Raw genomic sequence first — 24,892 nt, 5'->3', positions numbered from 1 at the left:
ACGATGAAGTATCTTAAAATGGCAGGAGAAAGCAAGGCTAGAGAGGGGCTCTTCAGACTAAAGGGAGGTTCTGTGATGACCAGACTCCAGGAGTTCTCAGGTAAGAACAATAATGAAGCTTGCAACATGGCCTTGGCAAGGTGAGGTAGGAGAGGTAAATACAAAGGGAAGATCAGAAGTTGTCATAGACGGATCAGTAGAAAAGGAATTCAGAAAGAAAAACTGCACATCTAAAGACAGGAATAAGAAGGGAAGTGAAGGTGTAAGTGGTAACAAAAGGAGGATGAGGCAACAGATTGCTACAAATGGAAGAAACTCAGTAGAGAAACTAAGTGACTGTCAGTTAGCAGCTGGAGGTAAAGCAGGGGGCTGTGGTGTCCTGGAGCAGGGCGCTCAAGCGTGCTCTGTGTGGCTGGGACCCGGCGACAGCCGATGGTGTAATAATCCTCAACAAGGTAATACAGAAACGGAAAATAACTCTTTACAAGCTTTTACAGCAATTTAGCAGAGTGACTTTCTGCCTATCAGCTCTAGCAATAAGAACTAGGGTCTTGTACTGTGTATGTCCCTCATTTATTTTTCCATTTCATTTTCCAGTTTTTGTGTTTTAAAAAGAATTGATCCATAGCAGATTGGAAATTAAAAGAATAAAACTAGTATTTCATCACAGAGGGTTAGAGAAGCACTGTTCTCAAGGTGGGACTCCTGAGCACACAGCAAGTCCAGTTCCTGATACTTGTGTTTATTAAGCCTGAAGTGGGGCGCCTGGGTGGCTCAGTCAGTTAAGTATACCTGAGGTCATGATCTCAAGGTCCTGGGATTGAGCCCCATGTCAGGCTCCCTGCTCAGTGGGGAGTCTGCTTCTTCCTCAGCCCCCTCCATATTCTCCCCCCAACAAATAAATAAATAAAATCTTTTTTTTAAAGATTAAAAAAAAAATGTATTTGACAAGAGAGAGAAATCACAAGTAGGCAGAGAGAGAGGGGGCTCCCTGCTGAGCAGACAGCCTGATGTGGGGCTTGATCCCAGGACCCTGAGACCATGACCTGAGCCGAAGGCAGAGGCTTTAATGCACTGAGCCACCCAGGTGCCCCTAAATAAAATCTTTTTATTAAAAAAAACCCTGAAGTATAGCTGAGGAAGTTCCCAAGAAAAGATCTCATCACTACCATTACCACTACTAGTCTTAAATGTAAATCTTTACAAATGCAAAAAGTTGGAGCAGGTTAAGTGACCTGACAGTAACAAAAATGGTTATTTAATTAAATTACGGTATATCAATTCAAGGGATTTATGCATCTTTATAAATAACAATTATGAAGATTACAAATTATCTTAGAAAAATGTGCATGACAATGTTAAGTGAGAAAATTAATTAGAAAATTATATGACCACATGACAACATTTAAAGTATGTATACATATGGCCAAAACTGCGGGGGCACATATAAATATCAATAAATATGTTACAATGATAGGTTTACATAGGATAATTCTCTTTTTTAAAAGGTTTATTTATTTGAGAGAGTGGGTAAGCAGTGAGGAGGGGCAGGGGGAGAGGGGGAGGGAGACAGAATCCCAAGCAGACTCCCCGAGGAGCGTGGAGCTCCAAGCAGGGCTTGATCTCACAACCCTGAGATCACTCCTGAGCCAAAACCAAGAGTCAAATGCTTAACTGATTACGCCACCCAGACACCCCAATAATTGTCTTTTTCAACTTTATAAAAGGTTATACTGACATTACAGTAATTTTTAAAAATATAAGTCCTTAGAAAGAGAGGCATCAATGTGGCATTTATTTTATGCGCCATCTAATGCAATGTCATAGGCATCAGAGCTTGGGTGGTCATCTTTCAAAGCCTGGGTGTTGCAGCAGTATCTGCAGCCATGCGCACCCCTTAAAGGATGAGAAAGTGGATGTAAAGAACCACTTGTCTATATCTTCTCATCAAGGGAATGAAGGGATCATAATCAAGGGTCCTAGCTCCCAATCAAGCAACTACTCCATTAAACCAAACCCCAATTCTAGCTTCTTCTGTATAGAAAGGGTTTGCTGAATATGATCTCCGTTGACTTCTGCCGAATAATCAAGATGCATTCACTGTGTTTTCTTAAGAAGATAGGTGGGGTAGGGTCCCAAAACAATTAGTCATGGCTCCTGCTCTTGAGGAGCTTAATAATCTTTTGCAGTAAAACTTATAAATATGCAACAACTAGAGGGCAATTACCAAGCAACCTATAAACTAGTGGGCACATTTTATCCAATGACTAAAGGAACAGGGAATAATCAAGATGGCCTCACTGAAAAACAATGACAACACTGTAGCAGGTAAATCAAGCTAGATCCTGAAAACAAGGTGACAGCCATGGTAAAGAGGGAAAAGGAAGAACTGCAGAATGGGGGAGTAGGTTGAACAATGTGGAAAGACGAAACTGGGGAGCTGGAAAGCAGGGTAGTTGGTGATAAACCCTGGATGCTAGGCTACATTTAGATCCTCTACAGTAGGCAATCAAGAAAGACTATAAGGAGTAAGTGAGTAACTTGAACAGAGAACTAAAGTAATAAAATATATATTTTACTTCAGAATACTTCCCAAAACATATTCAGAAAAGAGATACATCTGGGACAGAGGAGAACAATCCTCAGTCACAAGGATACTTCTGTAATATTAGAAAAAGTCTTCTTTATTCTAAGGCCCCCAACTGCATTCTCCTGTGCCTCCCTTTCATCATTAGGACAGCCCAATCCCAATACATTTCCTTAAAAATAAAAGGTCAGGGGCGCCTGGGTGGCTCAGTTGATTAACCATCTGCCTTCAGCTCAGGTCATGCTCTGAGTCCTGGGATAGAGCCTGGTGTCAGGCTCCCTGCTCAGTGGGGAATCTGCTTCTCCCTCTCCATCTGTTTCTACCCCCTGCTTGTGCTCTCTTTTCTCTCTAATAATAATAATAATAATGGTAATAAATCTTGAAATAAACAGATAAATGCATGAGCACCATTCCATCTAAACTCTGTCCTACTGTGTGGTGCGTTCACTGTCCTCACACAGCAATCTCAGCTGTCCATGGTTGGCTGTTTTCAAGCATAAGGAAAGGAAAGGAGTGCCAAGAAACCTTTAGGAACATGCATCTTAAGAAAACGGGTGTAGAAATTGGTGGTTAGAAGACAGATCCTGGTGGCTCAGTCGCTTAAGAGTTTGCCTTCAGCTCAGGTCATAATCTCGGGGTCCTGGGATTGAGCTCCAGATGGGGCTCCCTGCTCAGTGGGGAGTCTGCTTCCCCCCTCTCTGTTTCTGCCCTTCACTCATGCTTGTGTTTGCAATCAAAAAAAAAAAAAAAAAAAAAAAGACAGACAGACTCAGACTGCAATCACTTGAGAAATGTAGGCCTTCAGAGACATTTTAGGAGAAGCAGCTACATAAGGGATCATTTCCCATGTCTGCCGGCCCCTGCAGACTGCCTGCCATTTGGTAAGGCAGCAACTGATAAACTATAAGAGGCCCTCCACTCCGTGGCCTCTTTTCCATTGAACAGAAAGAAAAGTTTGTTTCCTACATGTGTCACATGACACAGGCATGGTTGCTAAGGAGTTGCTGAGAGATTTACATGACAGCGTCAAATCCTTGGCAGTCTTTGCTAATCAGCATCTCCACCCTAATCAAAACTCTCTTGTTGGGGTCCAAATTAAATTGAAACAACGTAAGTACAGAGAAAAAGAACTTTCTCTTTTATCTTATATATTTTCCTTCTTCCCATGCCACAAGCCAAGTAACCTTTAGCTGCAACTTTATTTATTTATTTATTTTTTAAAAGATTTTATTTATTTGACAGGCAGAGATTACAAGTAGGCAGAGAGGCAGGCAGAGAGAGAGGGAAGCAGGCTCCCCACTGAGCAGAGAGCCCGAGGCGGGGCTTGATCCCAGGACCCTGGGATCATGACCTGAGCCAAAGGCAGAGGCTTTAACCCACTGAGCCACCCAGGTGCCCCTAGCTGCAACTTTAACATAGATTTGACTTTGCAGTGAATCACATGCAAAATGCTATCTGGCCAATGACATGGTGGGCTGGGCTGCATTTAAGTGCTTGCTTCATTTTTAAAATTTTTTTTTTTTTAAAGAGAGAAGTGGGGGTGCAGAGGGAGAGAGAGAATCCCAAGCAGACACCCTGAGCATGGAGCCTGTTGTCCCAGTGCCCCAAGATCATGACCTGAACTGAAATCAAGAGTCGAGTGCCCAACTGACTGAGCCACCCAGGTACCTGCCCCCCTCCCTTGTGTGTTTGCTTTAATAGCAGCTGAGAAGCACAAAATTCTGTCCAGGCAGCCAGGTAAACCCCTGAAGGAGAGCAAGCTCTGTTTTCAGCTGCCAGGCCATCATAGGCACTACTTACATGATTTCTGTCCTGGGACAGCAGCAATATCCTAAGGCTTTTCATGCTTGAGCTTCTGTCTAATATGTCAATTGCTTTATCAAGATCATCTTGGTTCTTCAGCAGGATGGAGAGCTGTGACACAGGACACAGAAAAAGAATCATATAAAAGAAAAGTTGTTAGTTTCTAAAAAATAAGCAAAATACACAAGAAAAAAGTAAGATTGAAGGAAAACAATCCCTTTGGATATAGGGGGTCTTAAAACTAATTGAAACCATATAGATAGGTACAAGTGTACAATTCAATAACTTTTAATAAATTTAAAGAGCTGTACAACCATCACCATAATTCCATTTTAAAACATTCCCAGTTTTCCAAAAAGCTCTTGTGCCCATTTGTAGTCATTCCCTCTTCCCACCTGTAGACCCTTAGGCAACCACTAATGTACTTTCTGTCTCTATAAATTTGCCTCTTTTGGGGGCACCTGGATGGCTCAGTAGGTTAAGTGCCTGCCTTGGGCTCAGGTCATGATCACAGGCTCCTGGGATTGAACCCCACATTGGGCTCCCTGCTCTGTGGGGAGCCTGCTTCTCCCTCTCCCCCTCCCCACCACTCATACTCGCTGTCTCTTTTTGTTTGTTTTTTGTTTTTTTTAAGAATTTTATTTATTTACTTGACAGAGAGAGATCACAAGCAGGCAGAGAGGCAGGCAGAGAGAGAGGAAGGGAAGCAGGCCCCTGCCAAGCAGAGAGCCCAATGGTGGACCTGATCCCAGGACCCTGAGATCATGACCCGAGCCGAAGGCAGTGGCTTAATCCACTGAGACACCCAGGCACCCAGCTCGCTGTCTCTTGTCTCTCTCTCTCTCTCACTCTCTGTCTCAAATAAATAAATAAAATCTTTATTTTTTAATAATATTTTATCCATTTATTTGACAGAGAGAGAGATCACAAGTAGGCAGAGCAGCAGGCAGAGAAAGAGAGGGGGAAGCAGGCTCCCTGCTGAACAGAGAGCCCAATGCAGGGATCGATTCCAGGACTCCAAGATCATGACCTGAACCGAAGGCAGACGCTTAAACCCAATGAGCCACCCAGGCGCCCCTATTTTTAAATTATTATTTAAAGAATTTATTTCTTTAAAATAAAAGAAGTAGGCTTTAAAAAATAATAAAATAGAATAAAGGAAGGAGGCTTTAGCTTAAACAAACTACAATTTTTTTTTTTTTTAAAGATTTTATTTATTTATTTGACAGAGAGAAATTACAAGTAAGCAGAGAGGCAGGCAGAGAGAGGAGGAAGCAGGCTCCCTGCTGAGCAGAGAGCCCGACGCGGGACTCGATCCCAGGACCCTGAGATCATGACCTGAGCCGAAGGCAGCGGCTTAACCCACTGAGCCACCCAGGCGCCCCAACAAACTACAATTTTTAAACATATGGTATGGGTCTAGATATCCAGAATATACAAAGAACTCTTACAACTCAATAGTAAGAGGACAAATAATCCAATTCTTTCAACGGGCAAAGGATTTGAACAGACATTACCCAAAGACGATAGACAAATGGCTAATAAGCCCTAAAAAGATGCTCTATGCCATAGGCATTAGGGAAATGCAAATTAGCTGGCTTACTCTAGCCTCATTTTTTTTTAAGGTTTTTTAAAATTTATTTATTTGACAGAGAGAGATCACAAGTAGGCAGAGAGGCAGGCAGAGGCAGAGAGAGAAGGGGAAGCAGGCTCCCCTCCAAACAGAGAGCCCGACGAGGGGCTCGATCTCAGGACCCCAGGACCACGACCCGAGCCGTAGGCAGAGGCTTTAACCCACTGAGCCACCCAGGCACCCCTAGCCTCACTTTCTTAGTAACTGAAGCTTGAGGTGCAATTTTTTAAAGTTCTATGCATTTGACATTTATATCTTTTGGGTTCTCTTGTTTTTTTTTTGTTTTTGTTTTTGTTTTTTTGAGAGAGGGAGCGAGCATGTGCTATTGGGGGGCTGGGGGAAAAGAGGGAGAGCAAGAATCTTAAGCAGGCTCCACACCCAGAGTGGAGACTGATGCAGGGCTCGATCTTACAACCCTGAGATCATGACCTGAGCCAAAATCAAGAATCAAACACTTAACCCACTGAGCCACCCAGGCGCCCCTCATATCCTGTATTTCAAATGTTTTAGTTTACATACTTTAAAATACTTATATCTGCATTACTTATTAACTATAGAGTTAGTGGTTTATTTTCCAAATTTGTTGTATTTCTAAAATTCGTTCAAAACATAAAAGATCAGACGGTCTTGTTTTTGTTAGCTATTTAGCAATATACCCAATTGTAATTATACATTTTGTATAAAGGGGACCAGGGAGTTTTTAGCCAACAAATCACAGCTTCTATAGATTTCAGCCCCAAACTATGGAAGAAATGTCTTTTTTAATTCCCCTCGAGCTGAAGGGTTTGTTTGATTAAATATAGTTGACATGTGTCACATTAGTTTTAGGCATATAACACAGTGATTCAACAAGTCCCCACCTTATGCTAGGCTGACCATAAGCGTAGCCCCCATCTGTGGCCATACCGCTGACTATATTCCTTATGCTGTACCTTTTATCCCACGATTTATTCATTCCATAATTGGAGGCTTGTATCTCCCACTTCCCTTCACCCATTCTGCCCATCCCCCACCCCTCTGCTAATCATTAGTTTGTTCTCTGTATTTATGGGTCGGTTTCTGCTTTTTCCTTTATTTACTCTCTTGTTTTCTGTTTTAAATTCTACATACAACTGAAATCAAATGGTATTTGTCTTTCTCTGTCTGACTTATTTCACTTAACATAGTACCGTCTAGGTCTATTTATGTTGTTGCACTTTTTTTTTTTTTACAGCTGAGTAATATTCCACTGTATATACACACCACAGCTTCTTTACCCATTCATCTATTAATGGACGCTTGGGTTGCTTTATGGAGGTGATTCTTAACTCTTCAACCAATAAAACAAAACTACACAGTTTCTCAAAGAGCCAGGATGTTGCCTGGGTTTCCTGTCTTGCCCTCCAACTCAGTTCCCTCAAGATGCACACTCTTTACTAGGCATCAACACACTGCCTCTCACACTAATGCAAAGCACCAGCCCAAGCAGCAGACTGTAGCCTCTCGTACCTTTCCTGGAGCTGGGAAAGCAGCCAAGTAATTGACATTCAAAAGAATTCCATCCTGGGTGATATTCAAAGTATGAAAAAATAAGGACTAGAGGAGTGGAGGACAGGAGAAGGAAGAGTTAAAGAAATCACTCAGGCAGGTGCTAACTTTGGAAACAAGCTACAGCTGGTAGTTAAACTCTGAGAGAAGAATCCAGCATTTATGACTGTCAATATAGGAACTACCCACCAGTTTTCCACACCTCTCCAGCCCCTCCTAAACTTCTGCTTCTTGTTAAGCCTGCGCTAGAAAGAAAAAGATAAGCTACAAAACGTCAAGGAGACGATATAAGCCCTGGCCCTGGTACCACAGCTGATTCCACTGTGGAGTATTAGAGCTACTGGCACTGAATGAGCAGGAGAATGGAAACAGCTATGTCATCTCCCATGTAGTAAAAACCATAAATCCCAGAATGACTGGAATTAAGAAAAGAGGCTCCAGAAAATGAAAACCTGCAGATGACACTAGAGGAACAAACTAAAAAGATCCTCAGTGAAGCAGGAAGAAAAAAGGTAGTCAGCTGTCACCCTTCCTTGTTCCCACACCATCCATCTAGTCTCTTACCTCATTGTTCATGTAATGCAGATCAAGAGGCTGCCCAAACACTGTTGTCACCTTGTGTTCCACATCTTCATATCTCACAGGCCGGCTGAACGGTATAATTCTGAAGAGAAATAGGAAGCGTGGTTAATTGTATATTTTAAAAGTCAGATATGGAAAGCTAGGACTTGTGAGTGATATCTTCCTGTTTTTTTAAACACAGAATTCTCTTTTTCTCCTTCACATAGCTTGCCTTTCTGTTCCTTTTCTTCTCCTAACCATCTTATTTTTTTCACCCTTCTTCTGAGCATCACAAGCACTGTTCAATCCCAATCGATAAGCTTTCACTTCAGTTCAGATCTGTCAATGACAGTTCAGTATCAAAGCAGGACACCCGGATTTAAAAACAAGGTTCCAAATACTCCTGTTAGGAAGAAAACCTGGAGATTGGAGCAGCGTTCCTGAAAACATGGTCTTAACTCCAAAATGACTCAACTCCAGGACTTGAAAGGTCTTTTCCATTGCTGATGCCAGAGGAATCTCAATGCTAATTATCCTCGGAATTGAGATTTCCTACCTCAGAGTCAAAGGAATTACCTTTGATTTGGCTATATGCCCAAGTTTTCTTAACTAGTGACACATATGATCATATAAGTAGTGTTGATACTGACACTTTTCTAGAGAGACTCATTAGGTCAGTTCAAAGAACTATTTCTATAAATAGAGATTAGAGCAAGAACTTGTTCAAAGAGGTGTTAAAATTATTTGTCAATTAAACATAGCAAAATGTAAAAGTGGGGATAGATGATATATACAAAATGAATGAAATACAGAAGAATGAAATAAACAAAAAATTGGCAAAATGTTAATAATATTGAAGCTGCATTTCAAGTTAGAAGGATTTAGTGTGATATTCTCCCTACTTTTGTGTGTATTTGAAATTTTCAGAATAAAAAGTTTTAATGAATATGTTAGGTTGAACTACATGATATGGCTGGTAGTTAACAATTTTTGATACAACAGTGGCAATTTCATACAGTTCCAACCCAATACTTTAAAACTTAAATCCTTAAGACAAAAATAAGCAAAGAGATAAATGAAACAAGAGAGTATTAGAAAGAAACTCATATATATATATATATTCCATATATACAGAAGAAAGTATAGGATTAAAGAAACACTGGAGTGGGGAAGGTCTTCCTAAGCATTACATAAAATACAGAAGACAAGAAGATAGATTTGACAACAAAAATTTGAAGATTTATTTATTTATGAGAGAGAGAATGCACATGCCAGCAGGGGGAGAGGCAGAGGGAGAGGAAGAAAGTCCTCAAGCAGATTCCCCACTGAGCACAGAGCCCGACACAGGGCTCCATTCCAAAACCCTGAGATTACAACCTGAGCCAAGATTAAGACTGGGACACTCAACAGACTGAGCCACCCAGATGTGCCCGACAAGAAAACTTTAAACTTCTGATAGCAAAATGAGCCATCAACAAAGTTGAAAAACAAATACCAAGTTTGGGGGGGGGAATCCTTGCAAAATCAGTAAGATGAAGATAAACAACCCAACAAAAACATGGGCAAAGGATATGCTGACAAAATTCAAAGAATTATGAATGGCTAATAAACACGTGAAGTTATGTTTAATATGATGGGGGAAATGCAGATCAAAACCACCTTCATCTCTTGGCAGCCTAGACTGGATGAAATTGGACCAGTGCTGGGCAGCAGAGCAGCACTCACACCTGGGGCCTCTACAGTCCGCACCCTCCTTGATGCTGAGAAGTGTATGGTTCTTTTACATCTTCTCTGCTCCCCCTGAGTGGAAAGTGTTATAACCAGAGGAAGGAGCAATAAGCCACAGGAGAGAGGATCTAAGCCACTGGATTTTAATGGAATCTGACCAGATAATTTCTTAAACGCTCTTCTGTGCCAAGCTGGCACAAATAAGTGGGCAGCAAATAAATTTCATCATCAAGAATTGTGCTCTTCAATATGTGGCTAGTTCAGATCAAACTAATTAAAATTACCTGTTAGATTGGTTCCTCGGTCTCAACACACTGCAAGTGCTCACTAGCCGTATGTGACCAGTGGCCATCGTACTGGGCAACACAGGTATATAACATTTACATTATAGCATAAAGTTCTTCTCACATTGATATCAACCGTAGTCTATCTTATCCTTTACACAAAGCCTAACATCTCAGAAAGATAATTTCTCCATAAGTTTTCCTTCATTCATTACCACCTTTCATTTTTGTAAATTATTCTGCTGAATACAGTAGTTTATATCCCACCTGAAAATCCATCCATATTTTAATCCTTGTATGCTTTTTTCCCCTTAAATCAACTGTTCCAGGGAGTGATACTGTTAGATTCTTTTTTTTTTTAAATTAATTTATTTGATAGACAGAGAGAGATCACAAGTAGGTGGAGAGGCAGGCAGAGAGAAGGGCAAAGCAGGCTCTGCTGAGCAGAGAGCCCGATGTGGGACTCGATCCCAGGACCCTGAGATCATGACCTGAGCCGAAGGCAGAGGCTTAACCCACTGAGCCACCCAGGCACCCCAATACTGTTAGATTCTATCTAGGTAGGGGTTACATAGACATAGGCATTTTCTGGAGTCTTTTAAGAGAATGGCTTCCCATTAATTCCTAATAGCAAATCAAAACCCCTTCATCAGGACCCCAGCAACAGTCTTTCTGAACAAAATACCAGAAGACTTTTTGGATGTCCCTAGCACACTGCTAGAAAAGGATCAGACTCAAATAAGTTCTCCTGCATTTGGTCTGGTGATGAGGCATTCAAAACCTCCAAAAGCAGCCCCAAAGTCAAGATCAGAAACCAGGACTCTCAGGTTTGGTAAGATCTAAGCTGCGGCCATCACAATGAATAACAGGCATTTTTAGCCAGTGCTTCAAAGAGGGGCCAAACACCGATGACAACCACCCCCATCACTGTCCAGACAGGAAGATTTTCAAAGGGAGGAAATCTGAATCTATAGTCCTCCTCTTCTATCCTCCTGGAGCTAAAAGGGAAAAGCATTAAGAACCTGGTTCCTACCCTTCCAAAGTAAAGAGAAAAAGAATGGGTACCTGGCATAGATGAATGGAAAAAGTCACTATTTCTTTTCTCTTTTCTATACATTCTAATTCTCTAAGGGCCTACTACATTTAGATAGATACTACCCATATTCCCCTGCAAAAAGTAAAGAAAACCCACAATAATATTCTCTACAAAAATCCCAAGACTTGAAACACATGAAACCAGAGCTATCTGGCACAGAGTAGTTTGAACTTGGCTTCCCTGCACGAACTTTATAAGGTAGGTCCTCAATTCCACACACAGTACGCAAACAGTGAAATGCCATGGCTCCTGAAAACAGCTCCATAGAAAGAGAATGCACAGTTTTTTAAATCTTGATACCAACACTCTGCTGCTCAAGGCCATTCCTGCCTGACCACCTTAAATATTTGTGGTTTCGATCTGGCAGCTTCTCTGAAACTAAACACATACACTTTCTCAGTGCAAGTCTGCTCACTAACACTGCATACCACTTTAGGAACAGGAATTCAGGAGAGGGTAACTGCATCACTAACTCCAACACAATTGAGCTTTTGATTTCGTATCTACTTCTGAAAACTCTCTGCTGCTCTGAGTTTGACAACCCCTCCAAAGCCCCATCATTCCAGAAGTGTGAAAAGCAGCAACAATGAAGTGACAACTGAACTTTCCTGCTACTGGCAGGACACAGGATAAGCAGCTGGAGACAGAGCTCAGAAGACTTTCCTCCCTCTAGGCCTGAAACAGCCCTAGAATCCACATGGCAGCAGCACAACTAAGGCTCTGCAGATCACAGTGTATCCACCCAGCATCCTCTGGCAACCTTGAAGGCTTGTGAATATACCTTTTTAAGGGAGAACAGCAGCCGTATATCTGGACCCATGCTAAGAAGTTTGGAGGCACTAAGGTCCTGCGGTGGGACCTATATAGTACAAGAAGCTTATTCTCATGGGTATGTTCTTCACATTTCCAAATGCTCAAAGGGAAAAGGAGGGCATCAATGGGAGAGAAGTGCACAGCAGGGAGCAGATACCTAAAAGCACACTTAGGCACATATATGCCACATGCATGCACACACAGGATTCTAATTATCCATGACCAGAGTTCTATATGCTTCTTGAAGTTTTTCCTTGGGATGACTGGGTGGCACAGTCAATTAAATGTCTGACTCTTGGTTTTGGCTCAGGGGTCCTGGGATCAAGCCCTGCATCAGGCTCTGTACTCGGCATGAAGTTTGCTTGGGATTCTCTCTCTCCCTCTGCCCTGCTTGTTTGTGCTGTCTCTTTCTCTCTCTCAAATGAATAAATAAAATCTTAGGGAAAAAATAAAAGTTCTTCTCAAGAGGTACCTGGCTGGCTCTGTTGGTGGAGCATGTAACTCTTGATTTCGGGGGGTGTGAGTTCAAGCCTCATGTTGGGTGTAGAGATTACTTAAAAATAAAATCTTTTTTTTTTTTAAATTTTTAATTTTTATAAACATATATTTTTATCCCCAGGGGTACAGGCCTGTGAATTGCCAGGTTTACACACTTCACAGCACTCACCAAAGCACACACCCTCCCCAATGTCCATAACCCCACCCCCCTTCTCCCAAACCCCCTCTCCCCAGCGACCCTCAGTTTGTTTTGTGAGATTAAGTCACTTGGTTTGTCTCCCTCCCAATCCCATCTTGTTTCATTGATTCTTCTCCTACCCACTTAAGCCCCCATGTTGCATCACCACTTCCTCATATCAGGGAGATCATATGATAGCTGTCTTTCTCCGCTTGAGTTATTTCACTAAGCATGATACGCTCTAGTTCCATCCATGTCGCAAATGGCAAGATTTCATTTCTTTTGATGGCTGCATAGTATTCCATTGTGTATATATACCACATCTTCTTTATCCATTCACCCGTTGATGGACATCTAGGTTCTTTCCATAGTTTGGCTATTGTGGACATTGCTGCTATAAACATTCGGGTGCACGTGCCCCTTTGGATCACTACATTTGTATCTTTTGAAAAAATAAGTTTTTTCTTAAATAACGTGAGAAATTAAGTAGAGTCTTATTTTTCTCCACTGAGAACTTCTACCTTGACTTCCTACAAAAAAACAAACACTAACAATGGAGGAAAGGACAGAAGGGTTTCGTAACATCACTTTCACTTCCTTAACAAGGTAAGATACTGAATATAGACTGAAAAACTCCCTCTTTCTATATCCTCAAATGATCTGAAATCTTTCACAACTGATAGACTTGATGCAGTTTTCCCACCCAGACACATTCTAAAGAAACTTCCAATTCACTAACATGGCCCTGCTGTGGACAAAGCCAGGGCCATTCTGTTGGGCTAGGAATAGCATCACATCACAGGAGAATCCCAGTCTCTTTCTGATGCTCATAAATGACACAGTGTCAGTGTGTTTGGAAGCCATAACTCCGAGTAGAGCTGGAGTCCTGACTTCCTTTCCTAGCAAAGTGGTAAACCCCACAGCGGTAGAATAAGAGCAGAAGAGCAAAACACCAGCAGTTGAAATGGCTTCCAATTCTGATACCAGAAATAAAATTCAACTGGCAAGCCAAATAAAAGATGAAAATTACTCTTCCATGCCCAATCAACCCCATCACTCAGCCAGGGACTCCAAAGGGATCACTCCAGGGAACACAGCTTTCATAAGTTCAATGCTTTCTGAGAGCTGCAGCACACGCGAATACAACCACTGATCAGAAGGAAGACTTACCGCCTCTCCCCGTTGTGCTCAAACTTGATTCTGACGTCGCTCTGCCAAAGGAATGATAGACAGGTTAGTGGGTTCTCTGTGTTATCTGTGGCATGTGTGAGCCTGCCATTCCCAGGTAAGCTTCAGGTAGTCCTTTAGCAACGTTAGACAAACATCCCTGATGCCTCCTGTTCCAGCTTCTCTACCTCATATGCATTCCTTTCCAATGAGTTGGGAGCCTTCCAGTTCTAACCTCAGGAGCAAGAAAGCTCTTGGGACAAGATCCCCAAGTAGCGGCCCCAGATCAGGTGCAACGCTCTGACAGGTCATTTCTAAGTTCTACACTCATTTACACAACAGACACTGGAGTTTCTCTCACCATATCACCTCCTGGCCAGGATACCTTTCCTTCTTGGCTGATGTGACTGAACAGAAAGAGAAATCTTGGGATGGATACTTCCTAGCTATGGGTCCGCAAACAAGTTACTTATCTGTAGTTTTCCAGTGTACAGTGGGGCTAAACATACCTAATTTGCAGAGCTGCAATGAGAACTAAACAACATAATGTAAATAAAACACCAGATACAAAGTAGACATGTGATAAATGGTTGCTGCTGCTACTACAGATTTCGGAGTTCCTTTATTTTATTTATTTATTTTTTTAAGATTGTATTTATTTATTTGACAGAGATCACAAGTAGGCAGAGAGGCAGGCAGAGAGAGAGGAGAAAGCAGGCTCCCTGCTGAGCAGAGAACCTGATATGGGGCTCGATCCCAGGACCCTGGGATCATGACCTATGCTGAAGGCAGAGGCTTTAACCCACTGAGCCACCCAGGCGCCCCCTGAGTTCCTTTCAATACTACTCCCAGTGGGGTAAAGTAGGATTCTGGACAAGTAACTGCAGAACTGTTCCCGATTTGCCCTAAATGACCATCATGGGTAACCTGTAAGGTGCAGGAGGACATGAACTGCATCTATCTTGTTTCTGTACCCCCAGTGAAAAGCAAGGGGACTGGTATATAATACCTGAGCTTACTATTTATCCAAATGGATTAATTGGGTAAAGAACAGAATTGTGTAAAGAGTGTAAATATCAGAAACAGGAGGAAGTTGAAGCATCAGAATGCTAAGAAATAAATCAAGGCGGAAGAGATATTGTAAAGGGCAAACAAATGACTCAAAGGAGTTTAAAATGGCAGGAAAAGGGAAGAGATACTATAGAAGAAAAGAACAGGTACACAGAAAAAAGAAAAGACTGTCAGGAAACCAACAAATAATAGAGATGGAGGAGAGAAAGAGTACATAATCAGTGAATAAGAAGTATACCGAGAATAAAGAGAAATTAATAGACTGTGGCTTGGAAGAAAGAAGAAGGTTCTAGAGTCTCTTTAGATGAGAAGCACAGAGCAGAGAGAGAAGACGACAGAATGGGACAGAATGTCAAAGGTAGGGTGGATACATAAAGGACTTCCTTTACCCAAGAGATTAGAAGGTTAGAATTCTCCTCCAGTCCACTGGCCTGCACAGGTGGTTCTAATTTACACTCTAAAAATGACTGAGGATCTCAAAGAGCTTTTGTTTATATAGATTGCATCTACTGAGATTTGCTATATGAGAAATTAAAACAGAAAATTAAATTTATTTTATATACTTTAACTAAAAATATTACATGTTAACATAAACACATTGTTATAAAAATAACCATATATTTTTAGAGTTTAGTGAGAAAACACAAATTTCTTTAATGCATAGCTTAATAGGAGAAAGCTGGGTTCTCATGTCAGCTTCTGGTTTTAATCTGTTGTGATAACACATATCATGTAGCTTCTGGAAAACTCTACTGTACATTCTTAAGAGAATGAAGGTAAAAAGGGCAAGTAACATTTTAGTATTCATATGAAAATAGTTTTGACCTCAGGGACCCCCTGTAAAGTTCTTGGGAACTTCCTAGGTATTCCTAGCCCACAGCTTGAGAATCACTGAATCAAAATATAAGAATGCACTCTTCTAACCCATTATTTTATTTTTTTTTCAAAGATTTATTATTTATCTGACACAGATTGAGAGAGAGACATAAAGAGAGGGAACACAGCAAGGGGAGTGGGGGGGGGCAAGCAAGCTTCCTGCTGAGCAGGGAGCTGGATGTGGGGCTTGATCCCAAGACCCTGGGATCATGACCTGAGCCAAAGGAAGACGCTTAACAACTGAGCAACCCAAGTGCCCCCCATTATTTTAAAGACAAGGTATAGTTGGGGCTCAAAAAGCTTCATATCCCTGAAAAGTTCACATGCTAAACAGTGGACAACAAAGCTCCCTGACCTGCAATGTGATAACTCCTCAAAACAGTCCTGATCTTGCCCTCTCATCTTTTTTTTTTTTTTTTAAAGATTTTATTTATTTTTTTGACAGAGAGGCAGAGAGGCAGGCAGAAAGGAAGGGAAGCAGACTCCCTGCCCAGCAGAGAGCCCGATGCGGGGCTTGATCCCAGGACTCTGGGATCATGACCTGAGCCGAAGGCAGAGGCTTAACCCACTGAGCCACCCAGGCGCCCCAACCTCTCATCTTTTAATGTAACACACAGACCACTTTATCCACTAACAGTATATGAAAATAGCTAATGTTTATTGAGCATTTGCTGTGTACTAAGCCTCGTTCTAAACATGTTCCATTTATCAGTTAAACAAACCCTCACAACAGATACTGTTACTGTCCTGTTTTAGAAGAGAAACTGAGTTACAATGAAGTTAAATAAGTCCCCTCAGTGTCACCATGCTTTAAAGAGTGAGCCAGGATTCAAACCCTGGAAGCCCAGCCCTTGACCACCATCCTAGCTACAACTTCAGTGTCTCAGAGGCAAAGGAGGTTTATTTTAGTCACAGATGCAGGGCTTCAGTGGGAGAAACTATCAAAGGATCTTTTGTGACCTTACTTTTTGGAACTCATGGTGGAAATGGAGGAATAATGGAGTCAGAACCAGGAGACTGAGGTAGCAGTCATGTAACAAGCTATAGGTACAGGGACTGGAAAACCAGCAGTGGAGGCTTTGACTGAGGTTATGAGTAGACAGGGATGAAGGAGCTAGAATGGGAAGGTCAGTGTCTGCATCCGGTCTGCACTTGCGTGTGCATGCTACCGTGTGTACGTATGTGGGTGTGTCTGGGCATGCGTGCATTCCCAAGCAGCAAGGCGGGGCAGAGAGAGTTACTATGTGGATTTAAGGTTTATGCAAGTGACAGCAGTTTTTGGTCTTCTTCTCCTTCCCTGAAATGCTGAGCAGTTAGCATGGCCAGGGCTCCCCATGGCACAGTGCCTATGACAGGGTGCTGTGCACCGACATGCCACCTCCAGCTGCCTACACGCTCTAGTCCCCCAGCCAGCTCAGTGCGCAGCCCCGTCTGCCCCTGCAGGTCGGTTACGACAGCCCTGCACCTCCTGCTGCTCGCAGCCCAGCACACCTTGGTATAGCGCTCACTATTACTATTTTTTATTGATAGATTTTATTTTTTTTAATTTATTTGAAAGACAGAGATCACAAGTAGGCAGAGAGGCAGGCAGAGAGAGAGAGAGAAGGAAGCAGGCTCCCTGCTGAGCAGAGAGCCCGATGTGAGGCTCGATTCCAGGATCCTAGAATCATGACCCGAGCCAAAAGCAGAGGCTTTAACCCACTGAGCCACCCAGGTACCCCTGGATTTTATTTTCAGAACTGTTTTTGGTTTTCAGAAAAATTGAGCAGATAGAGCCCACATATTCTTCCCCACCAGTCTCCTCTATTGACATCATACATTAGTACGGTACATTTGTTTTTGTTACAATTAACTAACCAATACCGATGTATTACTTAAGGTTCATAGTTTGTTCAGATTCCCTTAGGGCTTATTTCTTTCTGTTGATTAAAAAAAAAAAAAAATGTAGGGCATGCCTGGGTGGCTCAGGCAGTTGGGCTTCTGACTCTTGATTTTGGCTCAGGGCATGATCTCAGGATTGTGAAATCGAGCCCCAGGTTAGACTCTGTGCTCAGCAGAGTCTGCTTGAGATTCTCTCTCTCCCTTTGACTGTCCCTTTCTTCCCTAGCTGGCACATTCTCTCTCCCTCTCATGTGCTCTCTCTTCCCCCCTTCAAAATAAATAAATAAGCAAATCTTGATTTTTCTCTAACTTTTTATAGCAGTAAAAAAGCATACAGCAATAGCTCTTAAACTGGGACATTATACTTTGATGCATTTATAAAGGAATCTCCTCTGTCCCTTTGTGGGACTGAAGGAACTAAATTTATTTCATCTCGGTCGTAATTCAAGCACTATTCTATGTGAATTCAGTTAGAAAGGGGATTAAACTTTTGCCTTACACCATAAATCACCCCTACTCAAGACTAACCAGGCCTGTGCTTAGTAAGCAGCATAAACAAAGATGCCTCAGGCTCTGAATCCCTTCTCTGATGTGGTGACAGCCTTTCGCTAGCAGGATGCCTGCAGGTACCCCACGGGTGCCCACATCTGCCAAGCTCCTAAATCTGCGTTTCCCCCTGTCAGGCTGACCAGAATAAGCCATGGATACAGAAAGTTCAGACAAAGATAACTTTCTTCAGTCCCTCCTGCCAACCATCCTCCTTGCCTCTCTGAGACATTTCACACTGGTGGCCAAATCCTCTATAATGAGGTTCTCTCCTCCCTTGCCTTCTGGGACTCTGTCCCAGCACAGACAACCTGCCACCACTCTAACCACTTCTGCTTCTTTGCTGGTTCCTCTTCCTCATGCCTTCTCCCACCCCTCCCCCAACATGTGATGTTCCTTGATGTTTGTGGACTTTCTGCCTCTGGATTTCTCCCCCTTCTTCACATCTTCTCTTCAGTAGGGATAAAAAATAGGCAACTTATAAATAGAAAATCCCCAAATCTCTGACCATCCCCAATCTCTCACATGAAACTTCCTCTGTCTGCCCTGTAACTGAGGCAGGTAAGTCATTGGTAAGAATGCAGCATTAGAGTCAAACCATCTGGCTTCAACTCCTGGCTCTACGACCTCCTAACTACATGATCTTGAATTTGACTAACCTGTGACTCAGTTTCCGCATCTGTAATGTGCAAACAGTAACAATATTTATCTCATGGAATTATCAGAAGAATTAAATAAAATATTAGGTAAAGATATGAGAATAGTGCCTGGGACATAGCAAGTGCTCAATAAATGTTAACGCAAGTCCATGAGCCTTTAGCCAAAACCCGTGGGACCAAATGCGTGTCAGGGTGCACACTGTAGACACAGGGAGGCGGTATACATGTTCCATGGATGATGTAATGCCTCCCCCCAGGGGAGGGTGTCTGGGGCAGCACTTACATGCCACAGGCAGAATATGAACAGGTATTCCCCCATGCTTCTCTGCATCACTTAGCCTCTCCTGAAGTTAGTTTGGGGCTTTCTGACTAGTTCTCACCAAGAGCTGGAAACATCACTGAGCTCTATACTCCCTTCCCTGGCAGCCATGTCCCAGGTCAGTGTGGCTGCCGTCAACCAGGGTCCTGACTGTGGGGAAGGAACACTGTCTTTCCCTTGCCCATACTGGGGATATTGTGTTAAGTCACCTAAGATCTAGGGTTTTTCTAGTAACATAGTACAAGCTAGTTTTTGTAGTGAAAAGTATGAATGCTCACAATAAGTAGAATAAAGACTATAAATAGCCCTGCATCCACTCAAGCCAGGTTTTGCTGCCGAACGAGTTTGCCACAAACTGAAAAAAGAAAAAAAAGCCTTTTCAGTTTCTAGTACTCTTTGGATTTCAGAATTGCAGATAAGTGATGGTGGACCTGCAAAAAAATCACACACACACACAATCTGAGTTTTTTTTCACTATGACCTCAAACTCAACCTGGCTCCATGTATGTCTGCACCAACTGCCCTCCTAAACTGGTCCCCTTCTCAGCACTGCCACTTCTCACAATGGTACTACAGCCCCCTTGGCTGCAGACTCAAACCTCTGAGTTCTGCTTGATCCTTTCCGTCCTCTCCCTTCCAATTCTCCCTTCAAAGGCCTCTGTTATAGCACCCCACTTCTCATTCTCTCTGTCCTTTCTCTCACTGAGCCCCTTTCCCCTCACCCCTGGATTCCTAAGGGAGCCTCTGTACTTCTCAGCTCCCTTTTCCAACACATTCTACACTCCTCTGTAGTGCTGAACATTTTAACCATGGCTTTTGCCATGTCCCTTCCTTGTTCAAAAAGCAATCAGTGACACCCCTGACCTATGGAATAAAGTCTAAATTCTCAGCTGTCATTCAAAGCCCTTTGAATTTACTCTCACTCAGTTTACCGAGACATCTCACGCTGTTCTCAGCAGGAATGCTCTCTGCAGCCCAATCATCCTGAAAAAACCCATGTTCATTCTTTCCCCTAGGCCTTTAACCAGCTTCCCAATTTGGAATGCCACCCTTCCTCCCTGCCACCTAACTAAACATTCACACATCTTCACAGTTCAAGTGCTACCTCCTCCAGAAATGAGTCTGTAACTCCTTTGGCTCAAGTTCACCTTTCACTTTTCTGGTTTTTTACAGCACTCACTGGTTGTACCATACATTTAGGCACAGTTACATCCCATCACAGTTTCTTTTTTTTAAATATTTGTTTATTTATTTATTTGAGAGAGAGAGAGAGCACAGGGTGGGGGAGCAGAGGGAGAAAGAGAATCCCAAGCAGACTCCCCACTGAGCATAGAGCCCAATGCAGGGCTCGATCTCATGACCCTGAGACCACAGCCAATCTTAACCGACTGCAGCATCCAGGATCCCCACCTCAGTTTATTTTTTTCGTGTATTTCTCAGTTCCCAAGAGGACTGTATGATTCTCAGAGTACAGGGAACATATTTCATTGTATGTCTAAGGCTGGACTAAAGGCACATATTGAACTGAAGGAGAGGGGCCATCTTGCTAAGAAAAAGAATTCCAGTACAAAAATTCAGATCTAGGCAAGTTCAAGTTCCCTGCCCACCATAGCCAATCCAGTAACAGTGAGGGCCATGGCCAGGAGGATAGTGCAGGTTGAACTACAGATTTGGAAACTTAGCAGGCATGACAGGAGTAACCAACAATGATACCAGACTATTTTTTTTTTTTTAAGATTTTATTTATTTATTTGTCAGAGAGAGCGAGAGAGTACAAGCATGGGGAGTGGCAGGCAGAGGGAGAGGCAGGCTCCCTGCCAAGCGAGGAGCCTGACGTGGGACTCGATCCCAGAACCCTGGGATCATGACCTGAGCTGAAGGCAGGCGCCCAACCTACTGAGCCATGCGGGCATCCTAATGATACCACACTTAAGTAGAAATAACCTTCTCTAATCTAAACTCAAAAACTGAACATGCAACAAAGAGAGCTCCCAGGAATCCCCGTAAAAATCAGAATTTATTAAACAAGGCTTGTGAAACAATTTGAATTGACAAAGTCCTCATTTAGCCATTGTTCTGAGTGCCCTCTCTGATGCTGTAGACCTCTTTTCCCTGTATTTGCTAGGTATCATTGATGGCTCCCCCATCTTTGGTACTGGAGTCCTTATTTTGACAAAGATAGTAAATAAATGAGAAGAAAAAAGAAAAGGACAACAAAAATAATTTTGTGTGACTCTGGAAAGTCCTAAGAGATCAATGGAAGAGACGATTATAAGGCACCCTTCTCTGCCCTAGTTCTTTCCATATCCTCAGTCCTTGCATTTTATCTGGCATGCAGGAGCAGTTCAGTGAGTATCTGAATGAATCAGTGATTAAATGGCTTATTACTTATCTGTGGCTGCCTAATAAATCACCACATATAAATAAATAAATTTATATTTTATCAACACATATAAATAATACAAAAAATACTATATAAACACATAAACATAAACATACATATATGTATATAAAATATATGTAAAGCAATCTTCTTATAAAATGTCAGACTTATATATTGCTTTATGTTTTATTTCCAAACTAGCCAGACTATCTTATCAACAACCTTTGAAAGAGAAAGGAAGTCCTGAAGAGCCAGGTCTATCACAGTAAAAGCAAAGACCGTCTGCTCAATCACTGACCTTGCTGGAAGAACAGCCCCTAGAATTCTCCTCCTTTAGAACTGAGAGCCAAGAGCTCTGCCCTGCTCGTGCCTGCAGTGAGGAAAGCAATTTTTCCATTCTGAAGCTCCTACTAGTGAACATCTGCAAGGTCAGACCCAGCAGACCCTGAGTTCTGTTCAAGACTTACCAGTTTGGTAAGATTTGAGAAAAACTGGAATTAAAGATTCTCTTTCGGGCAGTGGGGTGGCTCAGTTGGTTAAGCATCTGTCTTCGGCTCGGGCCAGGATCTCAGGGTCCAGGGATTGAGTTCTGGGGTGAGCTCCCCGCTCAGCAGGCAGTCTGGTTCTCCCTCTCCCCTTTGCCCCTCCTACCCGCTCACGCTCTCCCTCTCTCTCTCAAATAAATAAATAAAATCTTTAATAAATAGAGTATCTATTTCTTCCCCTACTGGGATTTTTAGAAGTTAGGATAGCCTCAGAGGTTTGCAAAGGACTATCTGGTAACAATCCAATAAGGGCAAAAAACCTTAACCCTTTCAGAGTTCCATGACAGTATGCAGAGTTCTGATTAGAAACTTCTGTCAGAGCTCATACTGCAATGCCAGAACAGAAGTGATGTAATCACTACCACTTTACATCTGTACATTTGTTTCATAATGTACAAGATGCTTTACATTCTACAATCTTACAACAACTTTTAAGAGGTAGACACAGTGGGTATTATTATGTCTATATATCCGATGGAAAAACTGAGGTTTAGAAAGATTATTAGACTTAGACATAGTAAAATTACTGTGACCAGGAGTCAGAAGATATGACTCCTGAGTTTGCATCCTAGCTCTACTCAACAACTTTGTGTAAGCACTTTGCAAACTCTAAAGTATTATACATGTACTATGGTTGTTGTTACTATCGTTAACTGTTGTTGTTGAAAGCACTATGTACACTATAAAATCCTAAGTTAATGGATCAGTAACAATGACTTCCAAGCCAGTGCTCTTTTCACTCCACTAAGCCATCAGCTTCACAGAGATACTGCACCTGCTGATACAGCACTGAGTTAAGACCAGGAAAGGGATGCTGCTCATCGAGGTCTGCAAAACTGTCCACATGGCCCAGGCCACCTGGGATGGGCCACACATTTAAGAATGTTCAGCCAGCTTTAATCAGGATGTAGGCTTCCAGGGATCTAATGTACAGGAGGAAGAAGAAAGCACAGATCCTGCCTCCTAGCAAACAGTTCATAGCTAAGCACCTCACTGCCCATGTACTTCCATAGCTACTCAGAATGCTTAGTTGTTGCGAAATGCATTCTCTTCTTCAATTAGTTACCTATTTTATTCACTTAAGGAAGAGGATGTCTGAAGTCCTACCAAGCAGAGATATTAGGTCCTAACCTAATATCTATTTTCCAGTTCTTCCAGGCCTCAGCTCCCAACCCCCAATATTTCTGTCAATGAACCCACAGCTCTTCTGGCTTTCCTTTCCTGTGTCCAGCTTGAGCTCCATGAGGCAATGGCAATCTCAGCTCTGCCCTGCAGCCAACACTGCCCTTCTCACGCTGAAGTAAGCACTCTTTGCCTGTGCTGGCGCCATCACCTGCCTGAATAGGCAACTTTTCCTGCTGGCCAAAACACTTAGTTACTTTCAGCTGGAACTCTGCAATTAGAATCTTTAGTCCTATTTAACATCTCCTAGCTAATTTGGCATCTCTTAGACATTTAAATTAGGTTTTAGTCTTTCATTCCTCTCTCCCAAGTATAGACCTCGGGCAGAAGAACTGGTAATGGAGAAAATGGTTTAATCCTATCCTAAGCCCAAAGAAACAAAAACAATAATATTAATAAATACGGATTCGGTCTATAAAATGTCAAGTCCCAGGTTAACAGATTATTAACATCACCAGACTCTTGGGCCAGGTTCTTTTCATTACACTAAGCTGTAAACACATCTCCCTCCAAGGTTCCCCCTACCCCCATTTCACCCCCTCCTTCTTAGAAATGTATTCACTGAGACTTTTTCAACAAGTTTCCGCTTTTGGATTTTGCTGAAGAATACCCCTCCTGGTCAGAAGCTGAACATCTGCTACAGTTCCCAGGAGACACCATTCTACAACCTTGACTTTATTAAGGGAAAAAGTAATCTTGACATTGTCATTGTCTTTTATCCAATATTAGCATAAACTTTGAGCTTCCATTTCTAAACAGCCATACTAGTTCCACAGCTCCATGTTTCCCCCAGACCCCCCTGCCTCCTGGAATAGAATCTTAGCTAGGCTTCCCATTGTGAACTTATCACAATGTGCAGAAACACATGATGTTTGTGGAGGAATGAACATCCCAATGAATTGCTAAACACCTCAAGCATGCTCTTATTTTCTTGCCCAGCAAGCCGAGAGTCCCTTATATAATATTATAAAGTTGTGCTGTCCAAGCCAGTAGCCACTAGCCACATATGCCTATTTTAATTAAAATTAAATAAAATCTAAAATTCACTGCCTCAGTGGCTCAATAGCTACGTGTGGCTAGTGGCTACTACACTGGACAGCACAGATACAGAACCCTTCTATCAGTATACTCACACAGAGTATACTGAACAGCACTGACAGATGCTGCTTATGAACAATACTGTTCTGTGACATGGTGACTAAAAGCACAGAACATAGGTAATGAGTAACCAGTGCTCCCTACAAATCCACGAAAATGACTTGCCTAGGAAATGAACTCCACACTCTTCCTGTACTTGGATCAGATCTGAAAGCACATTTTAGCTTTATGAGTAATTTGGTTCCTTACCAAAAATTTCTTTTCCTCACCGGCCCCTGCACATGAGCTTGTTGTTAGTGTGGGGCTCTTCAGAAGGGCTGAGCTGCTGCTGTTGTGTTTTTTCTTTAAAAACAAACAGACTGAGGTTAATAATCTGTATCCTCCATGCAACAGAAAAAAAACTGATGATATTCAAGTAAATTTTAGGTACTCAGACCCACTACCTCTTAAGATTACT

General features: G+C 42.3%; 1 protein-coding gene across 2 annotated transcripts in view; it reads right to left on the bottom strand.

Annotated features, from left to right (window-relative positions):
• The window catches only part of MAP3K3 (mitogen-activated protein kinase kinase kinase 3), a 62,204-nt gene that overhangs the window by 25,882 nt on the left and 11,430 nt on the right, over positions 1-24,892 (bottom strand). Inside the window, exons 3-6 of one of the 2 annotated variants that reach the window (XM_045080887.1) lie at positions 24,685-24,777; positions 13,879-13,919; positions 8,115-8,214; positions 4,388-4,501 (exon numbers count right to left, since the gene is read on the bottom strand). In XM_045080887.1, coding sequence (XP_044936822.1) covers positions 4,388-4,501; positions 8,115-8,214; positions 13,879-13,919; positions 24,685-24,777 — 348 coding nt within the window. The remainder of the gene's footprint in view (positions 1-4,387; positions 4,502-8,114; positions 8,215-13,878; positions 13,920-24,684; positions 24,778-24,892) is intronic. The other variant, XM_045080888.1, reaches the window with a different exon arrangement.

The sequence above is a fragment of the Mustela putorius genome, unplaced genomic scaffold, assembly GCF_011764305.1.
Source record: "Mustela putorius furo isolate JIRA1106 unplaced genomic scaffold, ASM1176430v1.1 tig00000487_pilon_pilon_pilon, whole genome shotgun sequence".
Classification (NCBI taxonomy): Eukaryota; Metazoa; Chordata; class Mammalia; order Carnivora; family Mustelidae; genus Mustela; species Mustela putorius.
The sequence above is the reverse complement of the archived record's forward strand: the minus strand, read 5'-3'. Positions and strand labels throughout refer to the sequence as shown.